Raw genomic sequence first — 26408 nt, 5'->3', positions numbered from 1 at the left:
ATGCCTTCTAAAATTTAGATGTTTAGAAATCCATGATATTTTTAAACATGACATTGTAGCCCATGGCCTGAAGGAAACTCTTGAGGGTATATGTTAGGTTTAGCATACACTTCGGGAGTTTCATTTCTTCCCTATGTGAGAAGTACTGCCTCCAAATGGTCATTGTTGGGCAATCTCACTAAATCTAAAAACAAAACTATTATGTAACAAGTTGCAGACACTCTGCCAGGAAGATGGCTAAAATCCACAAGCCATTTACCTAGTTACACAGAAACACTCGTGTTAGGTAGAAAAATGGGCATTGATTCAGATTGGGCAAAAGGGCTTTGGTGCAGATAGAAGTATTTTCTCAAACCAAAGGTGTCTATGTTAGATTCAGAAATTAACTGCTCTGGATGTGAAAATCTGCCTGGTTGATAAAGACTCCCTGAGAAATTCACCAAACCCATCTGAGAAAGTGGAGCCCTTTATTTTTTGTTCCCTCCACCTTCCCACCCCTGCACTTGCTGAGAGCCCAGGAATAGCGCACACTCTCCGGGTGCCAAAGTTCCACAGCATTTTGGTGAGAGGGAATTTGAAACTCACAGAAAAGTAGCATCTCTGGAACGGACTCTCCCCTGTTTTCTTTCCCTGCTCCTTGATATATACTTTTTGACCTTACCTTCGTCTACAGCTGGCGATGTAAAAACAACTCTTGTCTTTCCAACTACTTTCTGCCCCGCTTTCTTCAAGGATCAATTTCCAGCCAACTCTCACTTCCAGAACGTCTTGCTTCAGACGTCATCCCTCTGGCTTCTCTCACCGTGGAATTTCCCAGCTTCCCAAACCCAATCCCGGCCGCAGAAACTTTTCCATCCCTCCCTCCAAACTCCTCCCCACAAGGTCCAAGGTCTACCCGCTCCTGTTTTCCAGGGCAGGATGTTCCCTCCAGGCTTTTTCGGCAGGTGAGGTTCCCAGACTTGCTGCTGCTATGGCAGAGACTGTGCCTGTTTCTGAGACACACCCAGATTTGCCAAGGATCTTGTCTGTTTTCTGATTCCTCTGCCAGATTCCTCACACTGATCCATAAGATTTCTGGGCGCAGGTAAGCCTTCCAAGTTTCACTGTAATTGGGCAGAGCAGATTTGTTGATACTGTTGTATATGATCACCCTGGCAAGTTATTTTCCCCTAAAAAAGGTCCTCAACTTGAAATGCTCCTTAGTCATACTGAGAAACTTAAAAAAAAAAAAAAATCCACCTTTAGAGATGTAATTGATCACTGTGGACACTGCTACTGCTTACAGTTCCTGAGGGAGGTCCAATGTGTGTAGGCTTGGAATCAATACAAAACCTTCAACTAATATACGGTTTTCTAACCAGTACAAAACCTTCAATCTATACCCACTTTTCTGATGGAGCTTTTTCTAAAGTGGTTACTGGTGTAGCATCCCACCCTTAGGAAAGCTCACCTCCTCTGTCCTCAGCCTGAGTTCACCCCCCAAAACACTAGGAACAGAATGTGCCCCAGAGCTGCCCAAGAAAGTTGCTGAGAAAGTTGGCCATGCATCTGAGCCTGGCAAACTGCCAACGAGAATTTAATAAAAAGAAACTAGAAGGGCCTAGGCTGAAAAATAATCCAGGGCAATGGCACAGTTACTTACATTTGTTGATGAAATATTAACTCTTCTGGTGACTGGCAAAATGGTACTGTTGGACAATTAAGTACGTACCTCACATGGGGCCTCTGCTCTGTTGTTTTCTTCTAGCTTTGATTATTGAAGGCTAGAGCTGGCCTTAGAAATCTACTCTGATATGACCATTTTACAGATGAGGAAACTGAGGACTAGGGAGATTGTATGTTAACAGAAGTCTCACAGCTCAGTGGAGGGGGAGGAAGGAAAGAGTCACCTTCCTGAGTCTTAGGTTCTTGTAGCCACCTGCACCTCTCACCTACTCACCACTTTGCTTTGGAAATGCCACTGATAATTGTCAGTGTGCAAGCTGGCAATTTTTAGTGTTTACCCAAGAAACACTAACACATAAAAAATAAAAAAAACAAGCACTAGAGGTAACTAATTGATGATTCATTATAAAGTTAAACAATACGGGAAACAAGAGGGGGGAGAAAATGACTTTATCTCTCTAAGCCTCTCCAGAGCGGCATGATGTGAGTTTTCCAAGACAGAGCAGATTTTGCTTAGTGTTGTATCTGGCACACGGTAGTAATTATTATTAATGGGAGGGATTTTATAAAGTCAGCACTCTGCAAGATGTGAAACCCACGGAAGTCCTCACTGCGTTTCTTTACTCAACAGAGAGAAATAGGAAGTTTTGCAAATTGTAGCTGCTGTACTGATGAGGTGTTCATTTTTTTTTCTTTTTACTTTAAATGCTTATTAGGGTTCTCCCACCTCCCCAAACAAATTTATCTCTCATTTCAACTCCAAAGTTTATTCCTTAGAAAACGGTGCCAACCAAGTTAGTGTAGTTATCTGTGAACTTTAGAAACAGTCAGATAAGGCTGGTGCCAAGGCGTTTGCTATTAACAGTGAGAGCTGTTTATGCTGAGTAAGAGCTTTAAGAGAAATAGTTCTCTGACTTTGGGTGTTTTTATGTGAAAACAAAGTGTAATGGCTTTTACCACCCTGTCAGTCTCCTTTGAACTGGAAAACTAACTCACTGCCTTTTGTGAGAATGATTTTGTTTATTAAGATACATTATTTTTAAAGCTTAGAAGAACTCGTGTGTTGTCTTTTCAAAAATGAAAACAGCTGGACATTGATTCTAGCCCATAGTATTCTGAGTATATCGCCGTTCCTGTTATTTGTCTCTGTAATTCGAGAAGTGTGAATAGTTTAACTGTGTTTTCTTTTAAAAGAGAAATTTTTAGGTCCCCTTAATAGTTGCCATAATGTGCAAAATCTAACAAAAATATTCTGTTTGTATATAAGCATTTCTTATTTTTTTATTTTTTTTTATTTTTTTTAGTTAGGACCTTCTTGGTTGTAAGTAACAAAATAAATATTAGCTAGTTTAAGCAAAAAGGAATTCAACCTAAGGACATGAGTGTACCTAGCTCTCCTGAAGGTACTAAGGTAGGGAATATAAGAGCATAAACTCTCCCTATATCTTTTTTTTTTTTTCCTTTCTACTTCATATATCTTTAAGACTTCGTCAGGTCCACCTGATAAGTGAAATTCCTCTAAATTATATCTTTAGAAATTCAGTTTTATGGATCTAGCCAACCAAAGAGAGGATGACCATTCACAATTTCATTTCCTGCTTCTAAGGAAGATTCATCTTGATCAAGTTGCTCATTCTTGGGTGACTTTCTAAGCTAAGCAGAAAGAGCTTAGGCTCGGCGCCCGTAACACAGTGGTTATAACACCAGCCACATACGCCAAGGTTGGAGGGTTGGAACCTGGCCAGGGCCAGCTAGACAACAATGACAACTGCAACAAGAAATAGCCAAGAAAAAGTTGTGGCGGGTGCCTGTAGTCTCAGCTACTTGGGAGGCTGAGGTAAGAGAATCGCTTAAGCCCAAGAGTTTGAGGTTGCTATAAACTGTGATACCATAGCACCCTACTGATGGTAACATAGTGAAATTCTGTCTCAAAAAAAGAAAAAGGAAAGATAGCTTAGCAAGTCACCCTAATAAACAGCCCGGAAAGTCCAAGACAGAGAGAGTAGGCTTGTCATTTACCAAGTACTCTTCTTAAATGATGGTCTAATGTGATCCTCCTGCAATGGCAGATGGCTCTGCACCCAATTCTCTTGTAGCACGCTTCACTTTGTAATCTGATTATCGTGTGTCTAGTTTCTTCCTTAGGCTGTGAATTTTTGTTTTGCATTTTTAGTGGTTAGCTTTGAGGAGTTCAGTAATTTTTTTTTTTTTTTTTTGCAGTTTTTGTTTTTTGGCTGGGGCTGGGTTTGAACCCGCAACCTCTGGCATACAGGGCTGGCGCCCTACTCCTTTGAGCCACAGGCGCTACCCTTCAGTAAATTTTTGTTGGAAGAAAGTGTGACTAATTCTGTGAGGTACATACTTAGATGAGAAAGCGAGGATGCACTGAGATGAAGTAGAAGCACTGAAGTCATCTGGCTGGTGAGTGTGAAGTCCGCCTTCGTGGCCTCACCCTCCTTCAAAATCCCTGCTGTCTACATCAAGGTGCCCTCACCTTCTGCCCATGGTCAGTGATTTCCACAGCAGGATTTAGGCCTGGTGATCAGAACTAAAAAAAGAACAGAATTAGGATAAAGATGCCATTCATTTTATAAAAATTTGATTTTTTTCCCTCAATGCATCAGTTAAGAATAGCTTTCAACCAGCCAACTATAGTCTCTACTTTGCTTCTAAATGTTTACAGGGAGAAAGAACATCTAGTTGATGCTGTGAATTACAAACATAGAGTTTACCTTTAATTTTTTCTGTTTTAGGTACTTTATTCCTGAAAATGATATCCCACCTGGCAATTACTCCCAGAGAGGTGACCATTTCTCTTGTAATTTTGGTGATAGTTTTTGTGTTTCTAAGAGTGCTGAGGAGCAAGGGAAGAAAGCAGGTGTCTCCTCCTGGCCCGCTGTCCTTCCCCATCATAGGAAATCTTCTCCAGCTTGGAGAGCATCCTTACCTGACATTCATGGAGATGAGGAGGCAATATGGAGACATCTTTCTCCTCAGACTTGGCACCGTGCCTGTTGTGGTGGTGAATGGAGTGGAAATGGTCAAGCAAGTGCTACTCAAGGATGGAGAATATTTTGCAGGCAGACCTAACATGCACACGTTTTCTTTCCTGGCAGAAGGAAAGAGTCTTACATTTTCAGTGAACTATGGAGAGAGCTGGAAGCTTCATAAAAAAATCGCCTCGAATGCTTTACGAACTTTTTCTAAAGCAGAAGCAAAATCCTCCACTTGCTCTTGCTTACTTGAGGAACATGTCACCGAGGAAGCTTCTGAGCTGGTGAAAGTCTTTGTAGAGTTGACTTCCAAGAATGGCAGCTTTAACCCCAGAAGTGCTATAACCTGTGCGGTGGCCAATGTTGTCTGTGCCCTTTGCTTTGGCAAGAGATATGACCACGGTGATGAGGAGTTTCTCAGGATAGTTAAAACAAATGACGACTTACTCAAGGCGTCCAGTGCCGCTAACCCTGCCGATTTCATTCCATGCTTCCGCTACCTGCCTCTGCGAATTATAAATGCTCCCCGGGAGTTTTATCAGGCCCTGAATCGGTTTATTGCCCTACAGGTACAAGATCATCTTACTACATATGATAAGGTAAGGATTTAAATTTATACCAGGACGAGGGTTTTGGCAAGAAGCAAAAAATAATGATGAGATGCGTTGAATACTCAGTTCTCATGTAAAAAACCCTAAAAAGATCTCTGAATGCTTTGATTCTCCAAAAATTTCCCCAGAACAGGAAACTTCCTCAGTGTGTGGATAGGCACACCCTTGAATGATGAGCTATAATTACTTGGTAAAAAAATGACCAATCCATATGTGAGTTACTTGAAGAAATGAACAAATTATTTTGTCTTTTCCATTATACATCTGACACTTCAAAGTCTCAGACTGAAGAGTGTCAAAAATGTCAGCATACTTTTATCAGAAAGTGTTTTGATTAATTATGAAGAATAGTCAATAGGACGTTTCCAATTTTCCCTCATTTCCTACGTTAATTCCTTTGTTATACAGAAGTGGATTTGAGATCACAACACATGCGGTACCTTTTTCCACCTTTCTTGTTCAGCCATTGAATTGTTTTGGGCTCCCTTTGATGGTCTATGAAGGGTCGTAAACTTCTCTCTTTAGATATGTATGCACTATTAAGAATCTTAGTTCATGGCGTGGGGGCATTTCCTGAGATAAGAGCAACAGGAGAAAATAAATAAATAAAACAGGAAAAGGTGGATAATTGAGCAAATGAAGAAGTGTGACGAGTTAAGTCCCTCCAGTGATGAATAAGACATAGAAGATAAGCTCTTTCATGGTACCACATGGGGACTCTGGATCAGGCACAGTAAGCATTAGAATTCGTAAGAAAACTTCAGAAGCTTTTCTTCCCACTCCCTCAAACACACCAGCCTATCTCTTTCCCCATGGTGATCATGTAAAAGTAAATTTTTTCCAAAAGCTTTGGAAAATCATGTATTCATCTGATAATCTCTTTATAATAAGTTAATCTTTAGTTCTGATGTTTTAAAATTGTGCTTACAGACATGGATACTCTTTATTTATTGAGCAAAAGAAGTTCTAAGGAAAGAATTGAGTTTGGTAACTTGGTTTTTTTATACTACACTCTTATGATTAAATTTACCGTTGTCAAGCAGAAGCAGCTGTGAGGCTTAAAGTGATCTATTTATATTCTCTATATTGTTCAATTCCTGGGGCTCGTCTCAAGTTACGCAGGGATATGGCTCTCCCTGCACAGGACTTCTAGGGATGCAGGATTTACGCAGGAATGAATAATCATGCTAAGGTTTGTTTCCTCAGGACCATATCCGAGACATTACTGATGCTCTGATTAATACGTGCCACAACAAATATGCTGCTACCAAAACTGCCACCTTAAATGACAGTGAAATCATAAGCACTGTGAGTGACCTCTTTGGAGCTGGTATGTGAGTGTGTTTGTCAACATGTAAAGCTAACAAAGCTTAGTTGGGACTTTTTTTGTTGTTTTTGTTACCCACTATTTACAGCTTAGGGTATTGTCCTCTTTCCTTATCAGCCACTTTGTGTAGTCAATCTCACACTGTACACAAATAATTTGCTATTTTGCCATCTTCCCATGACATTTGGAAAGCTTTATTTTGATCTCAGGAGCAGAGACTTAAGAGCACCCCCAATTCAGGATGCATTACCATCACCACCAACACAACGACTGGCCTGGCATGTTTATTACATTTTATCCCTACTTGCAGGCCCTTCACCCAACCCATTGCCACTATCCTTAATCTATTAAAAATGTTCTTTTTATGTATTCTTATATACTGGATTTTTGTAGTCATATAGTACCATATATTTTTGTATCAAGGGCCTAAATTTCTGTAAACATCTAAATGTAAATGATTGTGTGCAACTCCAACCTTGTACAGCAAGTTCAGATATTGAATATTGTGCTAATGCTGAGATGACCATCTTTGCACATGAGATTTGCCTCTTTTGAATTACAACCTTTTGCTAAGAAGTAGAATTTGGGGGTCAACTAATAAAAGTATTCTGGAGTTTTGATATGCATTGCTGAATTCATTTTCAGAAAGACTGGAGCAGTATATCTGCTACCATATTACTTTAATTCCTAATTTTGGGGAAGTGTTTTTTAAAATCATTTTTACCCATTAAGTTTCTTATTGGTCCAATAAGATGCTAGACTACAGGAAACAAATGATCTTATTGTTAACATAAAATAAAATAGCAAACTTTGTTTTTAGCAGTTTCATTTTAGGTAAAATGTTCTTCAGATTCATTTTTTTCTCTTTCTCCTTTACACTCTCTTTATTAGTAATTGGGTTCACGTGTTCCGAGGATCTACGTATTTGTGTTCCTAAATTTTCTTTGCAAACAGAAGCCTTCGTTTTGATTTGTATTAATTTTCCTTGTCAATGCATTCTCCCCCATGCATTTTACACGTGCTCATAAATATCCCCCCATGTATGTGAATATGAGGGTGTGTGTATAAATATATGTATGATTTTGACCATGAAATATTATTATCTCATCAGGTGATTTATCATAAAAATGTGATCTTTTTGTACTTAGCTTTTTCGTTTGCCAGCTATGTGATGTTAAGTACTAATGTTAGAATTCATGAGGACACTTTTTAAAAGCCTAAACATCACTGAACACTAAAGGTGGGTCTGTGAGGCAATGATGAAAACATCAAGTGAGCTTTATTTTCTTGTTTATTTATTTTGTAATTGACATGAAGTTGTATATATTTATTGAGTATGACATACAACACAGTGTTGTGAAATGTGTATACATCAGGGAAAGTCTATATCTAGCTAATTAACATATGCATCACCACAGATAGTCATCAATTTTGTGGTGAGAACATTTTAACATCTACTCTCTTAGCATTTTCAAAGACTGCAGTATATCATCTTTAACTATAGTTGCCATGCTATGCAATTTTTATGACCCATGAAATTATTCTTCCTGACAATACTTCACTGTCATAGGATAATATCTAAGTATATTTCAGAACTATGTAATACTACCAAGATAATTAAGTAATTAATAATTTTTTTTAAGAGACAGAGTCTCACATCATTGCCCTCAGTAGAGTGCTGTGGTGTTACAGCTCACAGCAACCTCCAACTCCTGAGCTTAGGTGATTCTCTTGCCTCAGTCTCCCGAGTAGCTGGGACTATAGGCGCCTGTCACAATGCCCGGCTATTTTTTTGTTGTTTCAGTTCAGCCAGGGCTGGGTTTGAACCTGCTATCCACAGTATACGGGGCCGGCGCCCTACTCACTAAGCCACAGGCACTGCCCAGTAACCAACACTTATAAAATTATGGCAGAAAGCATAAATGACTAAGATATAGAACAGAGCCACCAGACATGTATGACATAGTTTGAAAGGTGTATAAAACAAATTCTATTCAGTAAAATGCATTACTGTATAATGTATTTATTTACTAAGCAACATATCTGATAGAATTTGTATTTTAATCTAATGTTGGAGCTTTTTCTAAATTGGTTAGTGGTGTAGCATCCCACCCTTAGGAAAGCTCACCTCCTCTCTCCTCAGCCTGAGTTCACCCCCAAAACACTGGAACAGAATGTGCCTTCAGAGCTTTCCAAGAAAGTTAGGAGAATAACCAATTTGTGCCTTCAGAGCTTTCCAAGAAATTTAGGAGAATAACCAATTTAGAAAAAGCTCCGTCAGAAAAGTGGGTATAAAAAAACCCTAAATTTCTACATGTGCCTCCTATCACATTAACGAGCTGTAACAGAATACATTAATAAGCTATAAAACACATTTTTCTTTTCATTCACCAACAGTCAGAAGGCAAAATCCACATATTTTAGTGGATAAAATCTATAAACATTCTGTTTCATCAGTTCTACTATGCTATTATGATTTGTGTTTTTATATTTGACTTTCGTTATTGACTATAGAAACAATTTAGTTTTTCCATTGGATAGGGTCAACTTGTCTCAGAATCTTTTATGTGTAAACTCAATGCTTAAGTAACCTACCAAGATGTATAACAGCATTATTTTATATTAATACGTAAGTGTTAATATAAAAAGAAAATTTGTAATGATCAAAATATGAATCCTGATATTTTCCAGAGAGATCCAGGATGGAAGGTCCATGGCTCTGCAATGTGCAAAATCTGTATTTTGCATGCAATGTTGAGAGCCTGTTCTGTGTACTTTTGTTAGAGTATACAGTTGATAGGTTCTGCATACAAGTCCACATTTTCACATAGCATCCTACTGTAGAGCTCCAATCAGCAACTTCATCCAGATGGCTTACTTTCATGATAATTTCTTGAGGTAACAAGTCATATTAGAAATGTTGTGAGTTTAGAACAAACTGACACCACACTGGCTCACTATGAGAGATTGCCATCTTCAAAAGATGTGAAAACTGGGTGTGAGCAGAGATGTTTGGATAGGAGTTTATTCTGCAATTACACCAGGTTGTATAAGTACACGTTTTGTGATATGAGTTATTTAGATGTGAGTAAATGCAAGTAGTTAAGTTTCTCTGCTGTGGAACCATAACTCAAGTTCAGGTACTACTTTGTCCTTTATGTGATCCCGGTGAAATAGTTTAGCATTTTTATGATGCAAGTTTCTCATCTATAAAGTGAGTCTCACTGCAGCCCCCATTTCAGATGACTATGCAATTAGGTGGTAAATACATTCATCATTGCCTATGCTATCATCACATGAAAATCTGGAAATTAAAAATTTGCTTTTAAAACTAATTTTTGCTTACTAGAAAACACAGATAACATTAGTTTTGGCCATAGCCCACCATAAAAGTGAATTTATAATTAAAACAGTCTAGAAGACGGTTCTGGTGGGGCATTTCTGAGTTTTAGGTTTTCAAGAATTGATCAAATTCTTTGATGTAGGCATCTTAAAGTAGCCCTGGAGAAGAAGATCATGTGTGGCATGCCAAGTTCCTTGCTTTTATTTTCAATAATGGGAACCACTTATCCAATGATAATCTAAAAAAGGAAGATGTCCTGTTTAAGGAGTGCATTTTAAACCATAAGATGTACATCAAAACTTATAAATTAGAAAAAATGGAATCTGGTCAGCCCTCTAACATGTGCTCACACAAACTCAAGGTCAGATGTTCAAGCTTAAGTCTTGGCTCTGCCTTTTATGAAGTTCATTCATCTTGAGCAAAGCCCATAATGTTCTCGAAGACCAGTAAAAAGAGTGTATTTACAATTTATGCATTGCATATCTGTATTATGATTTATAAAATATTTGTGTATATATTGTATATACACACAGAGAGAGAGAGAGAACACCAGGAACAGAGTAAGTTCTTAGTAGCTTATTAAAATTGTTATTACAAATCATAGGTATTAGTATTATCTCATAATACTGTTATGATGAAGTGCAATGTTTACAATGTTTTCATTTGTCTTAAAAAGTGCACCTACGTATTTTTTAAATTTTACTTTCAATTGTGTTTGCAAATTTGTAACATTAAATTTACCGTTTTCAGCATGTTTAACTAGACTGTTCGGTACTGTTGAGTATATTCACCTTGTTTTGAAAACATCTCTAGATGTTTTTCATCTTGCAAAGCTAAAATGATATGTCCCTTAAACATTGATTTCCCCCATCCCTCTCAGCCTTTGGCAACCTCCTTTCTCTAATACAGCGTGTCCCAAAAGTTGCCCCAATTTTACAAAATATTCTCTATGTGTTATCCCTCTTTTTGTAAAATTGTATGATAGATATTTTGTAAATAAAGGTACATTTAGCTGTAATTTCCCATTTTCCCTATGTATGGTGACTTTAGGGACAACTTTTCGGATATCCTGTACTATCTGTTTGGGTGATTCTGACTACTTTAGAAACCGCACATGAGTGGAATCATATAGTATTTGTCCTTTAGGACTACCTTATTTCACTCAACCTAATATCCTCAAGCCTTATCCAGGTTGTATCACATAACAAGATCCATTTTTTAAAGACTGAAAAATATGCAATGATGTATATCCATAGCAATTTCTTTATCCACGTATCCATCAATGAATATTTGGGTTGCTTTCACCTCTTGGCAATCATAAATAAAGTTGCAATGACCATAAATATGCAATATCTTTTCTTTCTTTCTTTCTTTCTTTTCTTTTCTTTCTTTCTTTCTTTTTTTTTTTTTTTTTTTTTTGAGACAGAGCTTCAAGCTGTCACCCTGGGTAGAGTGCAGTAGGGTCACAGCTCACAGCAACCTCCAACTCCTGGGCTTAAGCAGTTCTCCTGCCCTCAACCTCCCAAGTAGCTGAGACCACAGGCACCTGCCACAACTCCCAGCTATTTTTTGGTTGTAGTTGTCATTGTTGTTTAGCAGGCCCAGGCTGGATTCGAACCCACCAGCTCTGGTGTATGGCTGGTGCCTTAGCCACTTGAGCTATAGGTGCCGAGCCAGCACATATCTTTTCAAGATCATGTTTTGAATCTTTTTGGAAATATACCCAGGTATAGGATTGCTGTATAATATAAACATGCTATTTTTAAGTTTTAAGGAAGTTCCAAATTGTTTTCTATAGTAGTGCCACCATTTTACATTCCCACCAACACTTCCAATTTCTCCTCAACCTCATCAACATTTCTAGTTTTTCATTCTTTGAATAGTGATATCCTAAAGAGTGAGAGGTTACAACTATATTTTGAAATCAACCCTAATAAATAATTATTATTTCAATTGTGATTCTATTAATTTTTGATTATACTACATATTTAGATGGCTTTTCCCTAAATCTTAGCACTCAGATATGAAATAAATTGAGCAGACCAATATTGCTAATACATTTTTCCTATGACATTTGGTCTCTTGTTTCTTTTCAGGGTTTGAAACGGTATCAACATGTCTGTATTGGAGCTTTCTTTATTTGATACGCTACCCAGATATTCAAGCCAAGATTCAGGAAGAAATTGGTAACATACTTTCAAATGAAAACTGTAATTTGTATAACTATCATTATTCTCATTAATTAAAAAATACTTTTCCTTAAGGTAGAAACATTGGGCTGAAATCCCCCAGATTTGAAGACAGGAAAATTTTACCATACACAGAAGCTTTCATAAATGAAATATTCAGACATACTTCCTTCCTTCCTTTTACTATTCCACACTGGTAAGCATATGATTCTCCTTCAAAAAAACAACCAATGAGGGTTTGGGGGCAGTGAAGAATCTTAGACATTGGAATACTTAAAGTGCTTTAAAATCTATTATACACTATTATTTTAATATTTTTTATTTTGAAACCATCTAATCAATTTTTGTGTATAGAGAAAGCATACTTTGTGAGTCCTTTTCATTGCTAAACTATGATCCCATTGACTTTCACCTTGTATGTACTAATCAAAAGAGTGGAGGCTATGGACATTCCAAACAAATAGATAACTCAACTGTAGTGTAATTTTGCTGTGACATGTTTTTTTATTCCTTTATTAAATCACTACTGTGTACATTAATGCATTTATGGGGTGCAATGTGCTGATTTGCTAGCCAATGTGAAATTCTTACATCTAACTGATTAACATAACCATCTTCTTGCTTAGTTATTTGTTGTGGTAAGACATTAATACTCTATTCTTAATAGTTCTGAAATGTACTTTTGCATTATGCACCTTAGGTGAGGTCCCACCAAATACCCTCCCTCCTTCCCCCCACCCTCCACCCCTGCTCTCTCCCTCCTCTTCCCTTCATGTTTCTGGACTATAGTTATGTTTTACCATTTCTATGAATGTGTAGATGATTATATATTGATTTCATAGTAGTATTGAGTACATTTGGATACTTTTTTCCCTATTCTCGAGATGCTTTACCAAGAAGAATATGTTCCAACTCCATCCAAGTAAACAAAAAGATGAGAAGTCTCCTTTTTATGGCTGCCTAGTATTCCATAGTATACATATACCACAACTTGTTAATCCATTCATGGGTCAATGATCACTTGGGCTGCTTCCATGACTTGGCAACTATGAATTAGGCTGCAATAAACATTCTGGTGTGAATGTCTTTGTTGCAGAATGATTTTTGATCACATGGGTGATCCTAATAGAGGAATTGTAGGATTGAATGGTAGGTCTACTTTCAGTTACTTGAGTATTCTCCAAACTTCTTTTCAAAAAGACCATATGAGCTTGCATTCCCACCAGCAGTGTAGAAGTGTTCCCTTCTCTCTGCATTCATGCCAACATCTGTAGTTCTGAGATTTTGTGATGTGGGCTAATCTTACAGGAGTTAACATGTTGTAAAAGCTCACTTAGCATCATCTGATGAGCAGCTTAGCTTCCTGATGTTGTGGCTTCATTTTCAGTAAGCCTAGAATTTTGCTGGGAAATAAACTAAGGAAGATAGTGTTGTTACACATAGATGAAAGAGAGCACTCATTAAAGACATTTGAAAATTTACTGAAGTTTATGTCATAATCTCCAGCACACCAGTGCATGCCAGCAGAGATTAAGAAGTAGGCTTTATTAAATATGCATAAGGAGAACAAAAGTTCTGGTGCTTTGATCTGTTTTTATTTACAACAATTAAAACCTTTAAAAAAAATAGATTCTCAAGTGTTTTTTTCTCTCTCCTCCCTTTAAATGGTCAAGGAGTGGAAATGCCTCTTGCCCCCAACCTTGGAGAAATTGATGTCATTACCTAGTAATGAACACAATAGCATGCAGTGCCCTCATCTGAAGTGTCCCCCAAACCAGGTCACTGACTGAGCAGAGAAAGGCTGGACAGCCAGTGACGCAGTTCCCTTTATTTTCTTCCCTTTAGCTAGTTTTCTTTTAACACAGGATGCCTGTCTTTTCATTGTGATCCCCTTTTTCTCCCTGTTGTGTCAGATCTTCCTTCAGTTAAAGCAAATTTCATCTTCAACTTAAGTTTTTTTAAAGAAATCCTACATTTAAAGAAGCAACTCTTCTGTCCCAATGATTTTTATAAGGTAACTTTAGGTACTTCATAAAAGACTATTTTCTACACCTCTGTCAAGTACTCAGACACACTGGAGCTCTGCCAAGTTTATGGTCCTCATTTGGAATAAAAGCACATATGGAAATTATGGCCCTGGATACTCATCTGAGGGTCTAATTGATAGTGAGAAATATATATTCTATTAGGACAGAGATATTTGTTATGTTATTAAAAGTAAAGAAATAAATTAATATGTCAATAGCAGCGTAATATAAGTCAAGAAATTTTTTGCACACAAAAAAGCTTTTCTACTATACCTACAAGTTTATTATTCACCATTTTAAAAAAATAGATAAAAATGAACAAAATGTGTTAAAATAAAATAAATGAAATAATCTTAGATAAAAGCAGCAAAAGTTTGATATTTCATGTAACATATATATACACACACAGAGGAAAGCCCAGATTGTACCCTAATAAATTTTATTGCATATATGTTGCTTAATAATTGTGTAGAAATCCACTTTTCTACACAAAGTTTTAGGAACATGTAAATAGGTAAAGAATCCTTACTATTTATGCTTTTATTTCAATACTTGGGAAGTAAAGTTATCCATTTGATGCTTCTATGAAATAACAGCATGTAACTTCCTATGTGAGTAGAATCTGAACAGCTGAATGTACAGAAGAGTATGGACAGGAATGTGTTGAGAAAGGCAAGTGGCTATGCATGAGAGGATGTAATCCTTCCAGAAAATAGGCCTGTTGCTTGTGTGGCCTTCCCCCATGTTGGGTTTTGAGAATGCTTGATGATTAAATCCATATTATTTGCCAAAGGTCAGTACCTCTGGGTACTTTTGAAGACACCATGAATAAAATCCATACTATTTGCCAAAGGTACAATGGATATCACTTGCCAAAATGGACGTAGATCAGATAGAGATTGGAATATTCATCCAAATGGACATCTACAAAATGGATGTAGATCAGATAGAAAACCACATCAGATTGTATTTTAAAAAAAAAACCAACACATTGTACCCCACATATGCATAAATGTATTCATAATCTATGTGTATTTGACTTAATTTTTTAAAATTTCAATTAAAAAAAGAGATTTGGAATATTCATTTTTTAAATGATCAAAGCTAGTTTACATGATATGGTTTAGATCTAGATTGAGTTGACTTTCTAATAATTCTCACTTGAATTAACCATACTTCTCCACCTAGTTTCGGGATAGATTGGACATCTTCAGTCTCTCCTCGAAGGATAAAATCTGCTCCTGACTGCAGATGGGATATATCTTTATTATAGACTGGCTAATGTGAAGAGAGCACCCAGAAGTAGCTAAGAAAAATGTGTCCAGGGCCTTGTCTCAAACTTCTCAAATGGAAATGCTGTGCTTCTCCCATTATAGAGAAGTGCGCGTGTGAGGGCAATCTAGTGAGAAAGGGAGTGTTACATGGAAACATAACGTGATTTTTTCTCACCCATGCATAATTAGAGAGATATAAAGGGGAAAGAAGAACAGTTTTCAGAAAGGAGTTTGAATATGAGACCAGAAAAATGAAACATTAGCTCTAGAACTAAGTTAGAGATCACCCAACATAACCAACACCATCATTTCACAGCAAGAAAACAGTCATAGAGGAGATGTAAGATTTGCCTAACGTCTCACTGAAAACAACATTCAGAGTTCAGATTTCCTTGTTTCAATTCCATTTTCTTTGTACCAATTACTAAAAGACATGACATTTGTTTTCCTAATCTATTGAAAATAGACATATCCCCATAGGCGATGTAGAAAGTACTTCAGAATTCCCTGAATAGTTTTCCAATGTAATCTGCTCCGCCTATTCACTTTGTCCTAAAAATATTGAGATAATTTTCTAGTAAACATTTTATTTCATAGAAAGGCCTTGAATGTATTAAACGTACAATCTTTTTAACACATACTAAAAAAAAATGTTAAATTATTAATTTGACAAGAAGTGAAAACTGTTCTAATTATTGAAAGAATAAGGATTTACAATGATATATTATAGTAAAAAGGACCTAAATAAATGTCGTGTGTGAAGTGTGGGGGCAGTTTGGGGATGGGTTATTTGAACTCACCAATGTCCTGTAATGCTATATTTTATCTGTATTTTGCTCTCCCAGCACCACAGCAGACACCACTCTGAATGGCTATTTCATTCCCAAGAAAATTTGTGTCTTTATTAACATGTACCAAGTAAACCATGATGAGTAAGTCACTAAAATTCATCCTGAGATAAAATTTGCTTGCTTGGTTGTTTATTTATTAATCTGGAAAAGATTTATATTCTTTTTAACCAAACTCAGTCCTCTTTCTCTTGGAAAAAAGTTAGAAAGAAATGCCATTTTCATTCCTTGTCTATATTGAGAAAGGCAATATCTTAATACAAATTCAGAAAAAAATCCAATTCAAAGCAAATCCAATGTCATAAGTGGCTCATTAGGGGAGATGTGTGTCAAAACCTATGGGCCTATCCTTTGCATGGCTAGGAGTGGTTGATATTTGAAATGTAGTCTGGAAGTCCCCAGTGAAATGTAAGCCACCAAGCAAGGATTTATTATTGTTTTTTTTAATTCTTTATTCAATCATAACTTTGTACATTGATGCATTTATGGGGTTCAGGGTACTGCTTTGATATACAATGTGAAATGCTTACATTGAACTAAGTAACACATCCATCACAATTATACTCGTTCTTAATAGTTTTGAAATGCACCATTGCATCATGCACATTAGGTGAGGTCCCCCCAAATGCCCTCCCTCCTCCCATATCCCCCTTCCCCTCCCCTCTCTCTCCTCTTGTTGTTCTTCTTTCTTTTGTCTATTTGTTTTTTTCCTCTACCCCAGCACCTAAATCATTGCTTGGCACATAGTTTGGCCCTCAATAAATATTTGTTGCATAAAATGAAGTTATAAGCTCACCCATATCAGCTATAAGAGGAAGTGCTGAGATGAAGGTACCTTATGCAATGAAAGTGAAGATATTGCCAGTGGTGATGGTGAAGGGAAAGCCATCTGGGTCCAACACCTGCTGATTGTACTGACTAAAACTAAGCATTTTTAAAGCCACTATCGAAAGAAATACAATCAGTGTAAATTCAATGGTAATTATTCTCATTTAATATAGTGCTAAGTATTCTAGTCTCCTCAGAGCTTGTGATCATATGGAATATTGAGTAATGTTCTAACAAAGTTAACACAGGTGCTGCTAAACAAATACTATTGCTATGGAGACACTTGTTTCAGCTAAATGAGTAAGTAACTCAAGACTTTATATTATGGGGAATTATTCATGGTTAATCTAAAGCAGAGGTCACAAACTCAAGCACCTACTAAGTGAAGGAGAATACTAAAAAGGAGTGAGTCGCACTTTGTGACGCATTTACGAGGGGGTCATACACTACATCTAACTCAGCCCCATGAACTGCTGGCAATCAGGACATTGTTGCCAACATTGTTGGCCCTTACAGTTATAAAGTGGAACTTGGAAATTCAGATTTTCACATAACATCTGATTGTGAAGGTTAGCAACAATGACTGATATTTAAAAGATTATAGGAGCCAAGCAAAATGCATTGGAGGACATAGTTCTTGAGGTCTGTGACTTCTGGTGGAGACAAAAACCAGTTTCACCTTTATAAAGAGGGTGATGTCTACATATAAAGTGACCCAGTTATTCGTGATGGTATGTGAACCGCATGTGTGGTTTAGGGTGTGTAAGGAAACATGCTAGCATTAGTGGTCACAGACAAAACAAATACAGTGGCTGTCACAAAAGATGGAGATGGACGAGAGCAGCAGATGCTCAGTGATTCGGGAACTATGGACGGCCCCTCCATCTGAGCAGCTCTTCGGAGACCTGGCTCCTCCCGGGGATGTTGTACACAGACCATCTCTTGTACATGTTTGTACCAGAGTGAGAGATGGGGCTCAGTCTCATCATTCTCAGTTTATTTTGCTTTAAAGAAAAACACGTCAAATATTTATTAATTTTTATTTATCTCACAGCTTCAGAATATTCTTATGAGAATGTTGTGAAGCTCTTCATTTAAAATAATTAAAAATAGAAATAAATTTGCAAGTGTTTTATTCACTATTTAATGAATCCCAACCCGTTTTAGTGAAAATTAAGTATAATTATATTAGATTGTTATGATAGGTAAGTTTGCCAGATATTAAAAGGAAAGTGGCGTGTATATATCCATAATAATTGTATATAAAAAATCATATGTCACCATAATTATATACACATACTTTACATATACCTACCATATATATATATATATATATATATATAAAAGCCTTTATAGGGTGGCACCTATGGCTCAGGGGGTAGAGGGCCGGCCCCATATACGAGGGTGGTAGGTTTAAACCTAGCCCCGGCCAAACTGCAACAAAAAAATAGCCAGGTGTTGTGGCAGTCACCTGTAGTCTCAAGTACTTGGGAGGCTGAAACAAGAGAATCACCTAAGCCCAGGAGTTGGAGGTTACTGTGAGCTGTGTGACACCACAGCACTCTACCGAGGGCAGTAAAGTAAGACCCTGTCTCTACAAAAAAAAAAGCCTTTATAAAGGCTATTTCAAACTTAAAATATTTTAAATTTTGTTGAAAATTATTAAATTATTGTCAAAAAGTTGGCAACAAGAGCAAAAATGATAAAATTATTTTTTTTTAAATGTTACTTTTGTTTATTTTATGCAGAACAATTTGGGATACTCCGAACTTATTCAGACCTGAGAGATTTCTAAACAAAAAGAGAGAACTGAATAAAACTCTTGTTGAGAAAGTTATGATATTTGGAATGGGAATCCGGAAGTGTCTGGGAGAAGATGTCGCACGAAACGAGACATTCATTTTCATCACCACTGTCCTGCAACAGCTCAAGCTGAGAAAGTGCCCCGGAGCCGAGCTTGACCTGACACCTATGTATGGGTTAACTATGAAGCCAAAACCATACCAACTCCAGGCAGAACTTCACTCCACAGGGAGTCTGTCTACTTAGATAACAGTGAGAGGGGGGTTTCTTATTTCATTCAAACTCAGTTCCAGTACGACACTGTCTCATGAGAATATCTTATGATGATAATTAAGTGTGATGTAAATTGGGGTTAAATCCTAATCTCTCAATAGATCACAGTATCAGAATCGTAAGAGTTGAGTGTTTGTAATCTATTTTCACCAGTGTACATATGGTGAGTTTTGAAACTCTTTATTCAGACTATGTGTGAAATTCATTCATTTTAATAAATAAAGCTGAATGGTTTTTAGTGTATTAAAAAGAAACTCAAGAAGGGGTGTCTAGGTGTCAATGTGGGTGTGAGTGGAAAAGCCAGATGAGAGGTGGATGGAGTGAGCCAGAAAGGGGGGTCTGCCTTCCCCTTATACCAGCTTCAAATAGGTGGATGTATCCATTTTTTTGTTTTAAATATAGAGCTCAGCATAAGAATGAGGTTCTGATGTCAAATATATTATTTTCAACCATCTAGAGGGCCAGAGAAGGGGTTCGGATTGCCTAGAGCAGCAGAGAGCATTGCATGGTGGCAATGGATGTGCTGAGCTAAATTAAGAGGAAAAGAGGCCAGGAGGGGACATTTCTTCAAAGTCCCTTTGTGTATACACTCTGAAATTTTCTGTAGATATAATTTACAAGTTATAAATTTACAAATTAGCATGTTTACAATATTGCCAATTTCCTTTGATACTTACTAAATACATGTGTATTAGTTTTTAGGACTGCCGTAGTAACAAAGTACCAGAGGCTAGGTGGCTTAAACAACAGAAATTTATTTTCTTGCAGTTCTGGAGGCTGGAATTCCAAGATCGGGTGCTAGTAAGCTGGATTTCTCCTGAAGCGTCTGTGCTTGGCTTGCAGGTGGCCCTTTCTCTGTTCACACACATCCCTGTCTCTCCCATTTCTTATCAGGACACCAGTGATGTTGCATTAGGGTCCCAGCCTGAGGACTTCATGTGAACTTAATCATCTCTTAAAAGAAATGTCTCCAAATAAATCACATTCTGAAATACTGGCAGCTGGGTTGTCAACATATAAATTTGAGAGGAAGGAAGAAAAAATTCAGTCCATAGAACATGTTCTGAGGAAGAAAAAATAGGTTCTGATTATTTAAAAGTATTTTTAAATGTAGTACCCAGCACTAAGTATGTGCTGCTTTAATTGAATTTGTGAATGACCTAAGGCACATAAATGAACTTAGAAAAGACAGTGAAAACACTAGTTTATCAATTTAGAGCCCAGATACCACAATTGCTCCAGAGGTAAACTAGAACAGAGAGGTCCTACTCAACAGTGAAAAGAAATACACACCAGTTATCAATTCTTTCAATAGATGCGAATGGGTTGACCTCCCCTCTCAGAAGACATAGGCTGGCTGAATGGATAAAAAACACAAGTTGGGTATCTGCTGTCTCAAGGAAATTTACCAACCCATAAAGATTCCTTCAGATTCAAGGTGAAGGAATGGAAAACAATATTCCATCCAAATGCAAGCCACAAATTAAAAAAAAAAAAAAAAGACTGGAGTAGCCATTCTCACAGCAAATAATTACAGACTTCAAAACAGCAAAAGTAAGTAAAGAAAAAGATAGCCATTGTATAATGATAAAGGGAACAGTTCATCAAGATGACATAATAATTCTAAACATTTATGCACCTAACACCAGGGCACCTAGATTTATAAACCCTACTAAATCTAAACAAATCTTAATTTATTCTGATTTGTCATTATCCTGTTCTACTAAAATTAAATAAACATTCATCTTGATTTGTTCTCGTTCCCTCAAGCTATTGCTATTTCCTTTCATGACCAAAGATAAAGTTTATAACCATTTTTGAGTATACTCTATATGTCAAGCAACACAGAAAATGTTTCTAAATTATTAATTTTGATACAAGTTATGGAATAGATATTAATAGTAACTTTTGCAGAAAAATAGACTCAAAAAGATTAAGTAATATTCAAGATCACACTTCTGATAAAGGTTTAACACAGAATTAAAATTTTGTCAAATTCGATTCTTACGTAGTTTCCGTAACAGCAATGGTTTCAAGAGTATACGCTTTAATTCAAAAGAAAATTTGGCACATCTTTTTAGATATATTTCTACATACTTTTCTAGTTGACATAAAATTAAAGAGCCTAGAATTGACATATGTACCAAAGTTATGTCATTCAGTCAATTTCAGGTAGATTACAACCTTAAGAAGATAAGGAAAATTTTAAATGTTTAGAAGAGTGCATATTTAAAGGAGTAAAGAATAATTCCTTAAGATACAGAAAATACAACCCATAATAAAATGATAAGTTGCTACATTGAAATTTTAAATTTCTGCACAAGAAAAGGCATAACAAACAAAAGCGGAAACAAGCCACAGAGTGAGAAAAGATACTTGCAACTCTCGGAACGCAAGAGTACCATCCAGAATTAAAAATGATTTATTCAAATTAATAAGACAGGATAAATTTCCAAGCACTCTTCTTGCAATAAATGGAAAAAAATTATGAATAGGCCAAGATATGAAGGGCCAACACAAATGAAAAGGTACCCAGCTCAGGAATAATCGCACACATACTAAAACGACATAAAATACCATTTATACTTGGCACGGTGGCAACAATATACAGGTAGGACAATACAAAAAGTGATGAGGATTGAGGAAAAAGAGAACTTGCATTCACTTTTGCTGGGGGTGTAAATGGTACAACCAATACGAAGAGCAATTTGGAAGTTTTTAATAAACTTGAAGATGCCCTTGCTCGTGATGCAGCAATTCCATTAGAGAAAGTCTCACACACATGCGAAAGAAGGCAGGCATCACCCATTAAAGCTTTTTTTTTTCTTGTAATAATGGAACACTGAGAACAACCTGAGGCTCATAAATTAGGTACTAGATACCCATAATTATGTTATATTGTCATATAATACACAGTAGAATGCCGTTGTGGAAACAGTTACTAGGGTTACATGATCAACATAGATGCATCTCTAAAACACTCAGTTAGAAAAATAGTAAATTGGGGCGGTGCCTATGGCTCAAAGGAGTGGGGTGCTGGCCCCATGTACCTGAGGTGGTGGGTTCAAACCTAGCCCCAGCCAAAAACTGCAAAAAAAAAAAAAAGAAAGAAAGAAAAATAGTAAATTGTAGAAGTACACAAGACATAAATATTTTTAATACCTGAACAATTATGTTGTAAATCGTGCTCAGATATATACAAGTATTTATACTGTAAGGATTCAAAAAGGGGAAAATATCCTTGGGGTTCAATAGTATAATATTTTATTTCACAGAACCTGCTGAGTTGAAGGGTGTTTATGTCATTCACTCTAGTTTTCTGTACGTTTGAAATATTTCAAACTAAGATGGAAAATTAAAGTGTGATATGTGCATGCGAATAATGTTTCTGTTTATTTGTTTTGCAGATAATACATTTATTGGCAAGAAGGGAAGCTGTATTCAAAGTAGCAAGTGTGAAAGAGCGCATATACATAGATTGATTTTGCTGAAAAGAAGGGGTAAAACGTGATAATGTATTGGAAATAGAATGCTGGCAAACTGAATGTTTTCTATTCCCGTTTAAACTTACGCTCTAAATATAATATTGTGTTTTGAGTTTATAAATTCCCTTCACATCTGTGACTGCACATAAGGGGTGAAGAAAAGTTTAAGGATGGCAAGTAACTGTCATAAAATGTATACATTTGGCCCAGAGAAAAGATGAATCCTCAGACTCTCAGACTAAACAACTGAATTGTGTGAGTTTAAACTCCAGGTTATAGAAGTTTTGCATTAATTAAAACAAAATCTGGCAACGGAAAATAAAGCAAGACCATAAAAAAGGGGGGGGATATAAAATCTTAGCTATGTGGGATTATTCATTGATCAGTAGAGAAACTCTGTATCACTACAAAACACTTTATCTAGTGTCAGTAAGTATTTTTAGGCACTTTAGGTGCAAAAGATGCCTAAAGCATGATGCTTAATTTCAGACGCTCTATACAAGCAAATAGGCTGGGCGCAGTGGTTCACACCTATAATCCGAGCACTCTGCAAGGCCCACAGGGGAGGAGTGCTTGAGCTTAGAGTTCAGAATCTCTAGCCTGAACAAGAGTGAGACCCCATCTCTAAAAAATAACGAGGCATTGTGGTGGGCACCTGTGGTCCCAGCTACTTGAGAGGCTGAGGCAAGATCACTTGAGGAGAATCACTTGAGCCCAAGAGTTTGGTTGCTGTGAGATATGATGCCTCGGCACTCTACCAAGGGTGACAAAGTGAAACTGTCTCAAAAAATAGAAAAAAGATACAGGCAAATAATGATAATCCATCTATACACACATATACCATGTACATGTGTATGAATATGCATATATATACACACATATACAACATGTATGCATATGGGTATGAAATATTTTAAGTGTTCTTTCTAAGACTGGTCATAAAAATTCAAGTTCCTCCTATCCTCTTCACACATGTGAGAAGGATATGCATAGAAAATTCCTTCGCAATGTTTTCTTTTTGTTAAAAAAAGAACTTGACAAGCTGAATGCCCTGTGTTGGTCGACCATTTTTATTTAATTTTACCAATTTACCTCTTTACACAGCTGGACATTCTTCTAAAGAGTCTTCGTTCTTTGATTTCACTGTGCCAACTTAGCCACAGCACTAACTTAGTTTTAGCCTAAGCCTTCTATGATAGTATATTAGCAATCTACTTCACCATTAGTGGCCATTGTGGTGTATAGAATCATATGATAGGGAAAGGCTTTACAAAATTAAAATTGCTATGGGCAATGAAGTGATTTGCAAGATGACATCTCTTGATTTAACAATATTCTTACTTTACATATTTCAGAGCTTGAAAAATGGAGTCAAATGTATGAAAACTGTTCTCTGGATCAGGGGGAATATAAGGCTTTAGTTTTGAGATAAGAATCATAGATGTTGTTTTCCCAGGCCCAGGCCATTGGACGAGATAGATACAAATCCCATTATCTCATAAATGGAAAGTTGCTTTTTCGGTTGAAATTTTCAATAAATGATTCCCATCACTTAAAGAAAGTCAACTTACCTCTCCTCCCCCATTGCACCCTGCTGTTTTACAAACTCACCTTTGTTGGGAATCTTTTTATCAAAATATAACATACAAACAGAAAAAATGAACAAAATGTGAATTTAAAGCTTGATGAATTTTTACAAGCTGAGAACCACCAGCATCCCAGAATCCTCTGCCATTTCATGCCCCTTCCAGTCTCCACTTTTTGTGCCCCAAAGATATCATTCACCTGACTTGCAATGCCACCTCTCAGTTTGTCTGTTCAATTGTACAAAAAGGGAATCAAATGGCATATGCTCTTAGCGCCTGACCTCTTCTGTACCACTCTGTGTTTGCAAGATTTATCCATGTCGTCGTGTTTCTGAGATTTCTCCCATGTTGTACGTAGCTATATTTCATCGTCATTGCTGTAGAGCGTCCCTTGTGGTGAATACACCACATTTTATGAACTTATTCTGCACTTGAAGCCACGTGAGCAGTTCCTAGTTTGCATCTATTGTGAATAGTGCTGCTGTGAGCATTCCTGTGTGCATTCTTTGGGGAACATATGTACACATTTCTGTTGACCGCATAAACCCAGGAGTGGAATTGCTGAATTGCAAACATTTATTTGTTCAACTTCTGAGCTGCTAGCTAGATTTTCAGCATGGTTGGACTAATTTATACTCCCACCAGCATCAGCAACATAAAAGGGATCTCTGGTGGTTTCACATCTTCCTTAACATTTGGCATTTTCTGTCTGTTTTCATTTTAGCTACTTTAGTTGCAAACATACCCCTATTATAAAGAGACAGAGCATGAGAAACTGCTCCCCCAACCTGTTACCTTAGGTGAACTTGATTGGGGGCAACGTTAGCTAGTTCATTCTCTCTTAATGAAGTGCATCTGGGACAGATGGAGTGCATTCATCCACCAAAGTCCTTCAAATGTGAATGATCTACTATTCTCCTCCATCTCCAATTGAATACAAATGATCTCAGCTCACAGTTACCAAGGCCTCAGGAGAAAGCCATTTGCCAAGACTTTCTTTCTTTCATTTTCTTTGGTAGTGATGCTACAGGATTTTCCCCATTAATCAGAACAAACTCTACTTTTAAAATACATTTCAGTTATTCCCATGTCTGCATTTTGTTTATAATATAGGAGCAGTCTAAAAGAGTCTGTTTGTCTATTTATATGTGTTTATCTTGTGGCATGCCTGTATCGCATTTTTCAGAATTTTATTTTTTGTTGCTATGGCTGAAACTGAAAAACAGGATGTTTTCTCTATTGAGTCACATTTTTAAAATTCCTTCTTGGTCAATAGTGTGAGTCTGTTGATCCTTACAAATTTTTGTGTTGTAACAAGAGAATAAATTCCAGAAAGAGACACTTTGAGATCTCATTAATTATTTTCTATTACCTTTGTGTTTTCTTCGTTTTATTAAACTCTTTACCTTTTATAACTAATAACATTCTGCTTATTATTCACTTATTTTTAAAATAAAGAATTGGAATGATTTCTTGGGTTTTTCTAGAAGTATCATTTTAGAAAGACATTTCTGGGTAATACAAGCTTAAATTTTAACTTTGAAATGCTTCTAATAGTTTGATCCATATAGTCTGAGATTTCTCTTTGTTTATACAATTAGGGTATCCTTTGAATTCCATGAAGGACTTTATATACAATGATCCTTCAATAACTAGTATCTAAGAAAAATGAAACCTCAACCCTTAATTTATAGATATACTTTTCAATGCATTTCTTAATTTTGTTTATGGTAATATCCTCTGCCATGCAATACACGCTATGTAATTTTTAAATAGCAAAATATATCTAACTTTTTCTTTATGGTTTCCATGATTTCTGTTATACTTAGGAAGATCTTCTTCTCAAATTCATATATAAAAAAAAAATCCTAGCATTTCTTCCAATATTGTTCTTAAAAAAAAAAAATTAAAAAGTGAGGATCCAATTCCCTTTCCTTCTACTTGGATAATCAGTTATATAAGAACTATCTGTCAAATTATCTACTCTTACTAAGTTAGATAAAAACCCAATAAATACTGGATCTTTCCTTGATGTTCAACCATATATAGCTAACATATATTCCTGTGCTAATATCATAAACCTTTTATTACAGTGACTTTATAAGTCTCTTTATATCTAGGAGTCTTCCACTTTGCTGTTATTCAGCATTGGTAAG

General features: G+C 36.6%; 1 protein-coding gene across 1 annotated transcript; it reads left to right on the top strand.

The window, feature by feature from the left end:
- Positions 1-930: 930 nt before the first annotated feature.
- Positions 931-19303, top strand: LOC100966410 (cytochrome P450 1A4-like). The gene is made up of 7 exons (XM_012813682.2): positions 931-1084; positions 4419-5257; positions 6476-6599; positions 12036-12125; positions 12204-12324; positions 16275-16361; positions 18854-19303. The coding sequence occupies exons 2-7, from the start codon at positions 4436-4438 to the stop codon at positions 19152-19154; spliced, it is 1545 nt and encodes a 514-aa protein (XP_012669136.1). The 5' UTR covers positions 931-1084; positions 4419-4435; the 3' UTR covers positions 19155-19303.
- Positions 19304-26408: the final 7105 nt, after the last annotated feature.

The sequence above is a fragment of the Otolemur garnettii genome, unplaced genomic scaffold (assembly GCF_000181295.1).
Source record: "Otolemur garnettii isolate 467f Iridium unplaced genomic scaffold, OtoGar3 scaffold00006, whole genome shotgun sequence".
In the NCBI taxonomy this organism is placed as follows: Eukaryota; Metazoa; Chordata; class Mammalia; order Primates; family Galagidae; genus Otolemur; species Otolemur garnettii.
The sequence above is the reverse complement of the archived record's forward strand: the minus strand, read 5'-3'. Positions and strand labels throughout refer to the sequence as shown.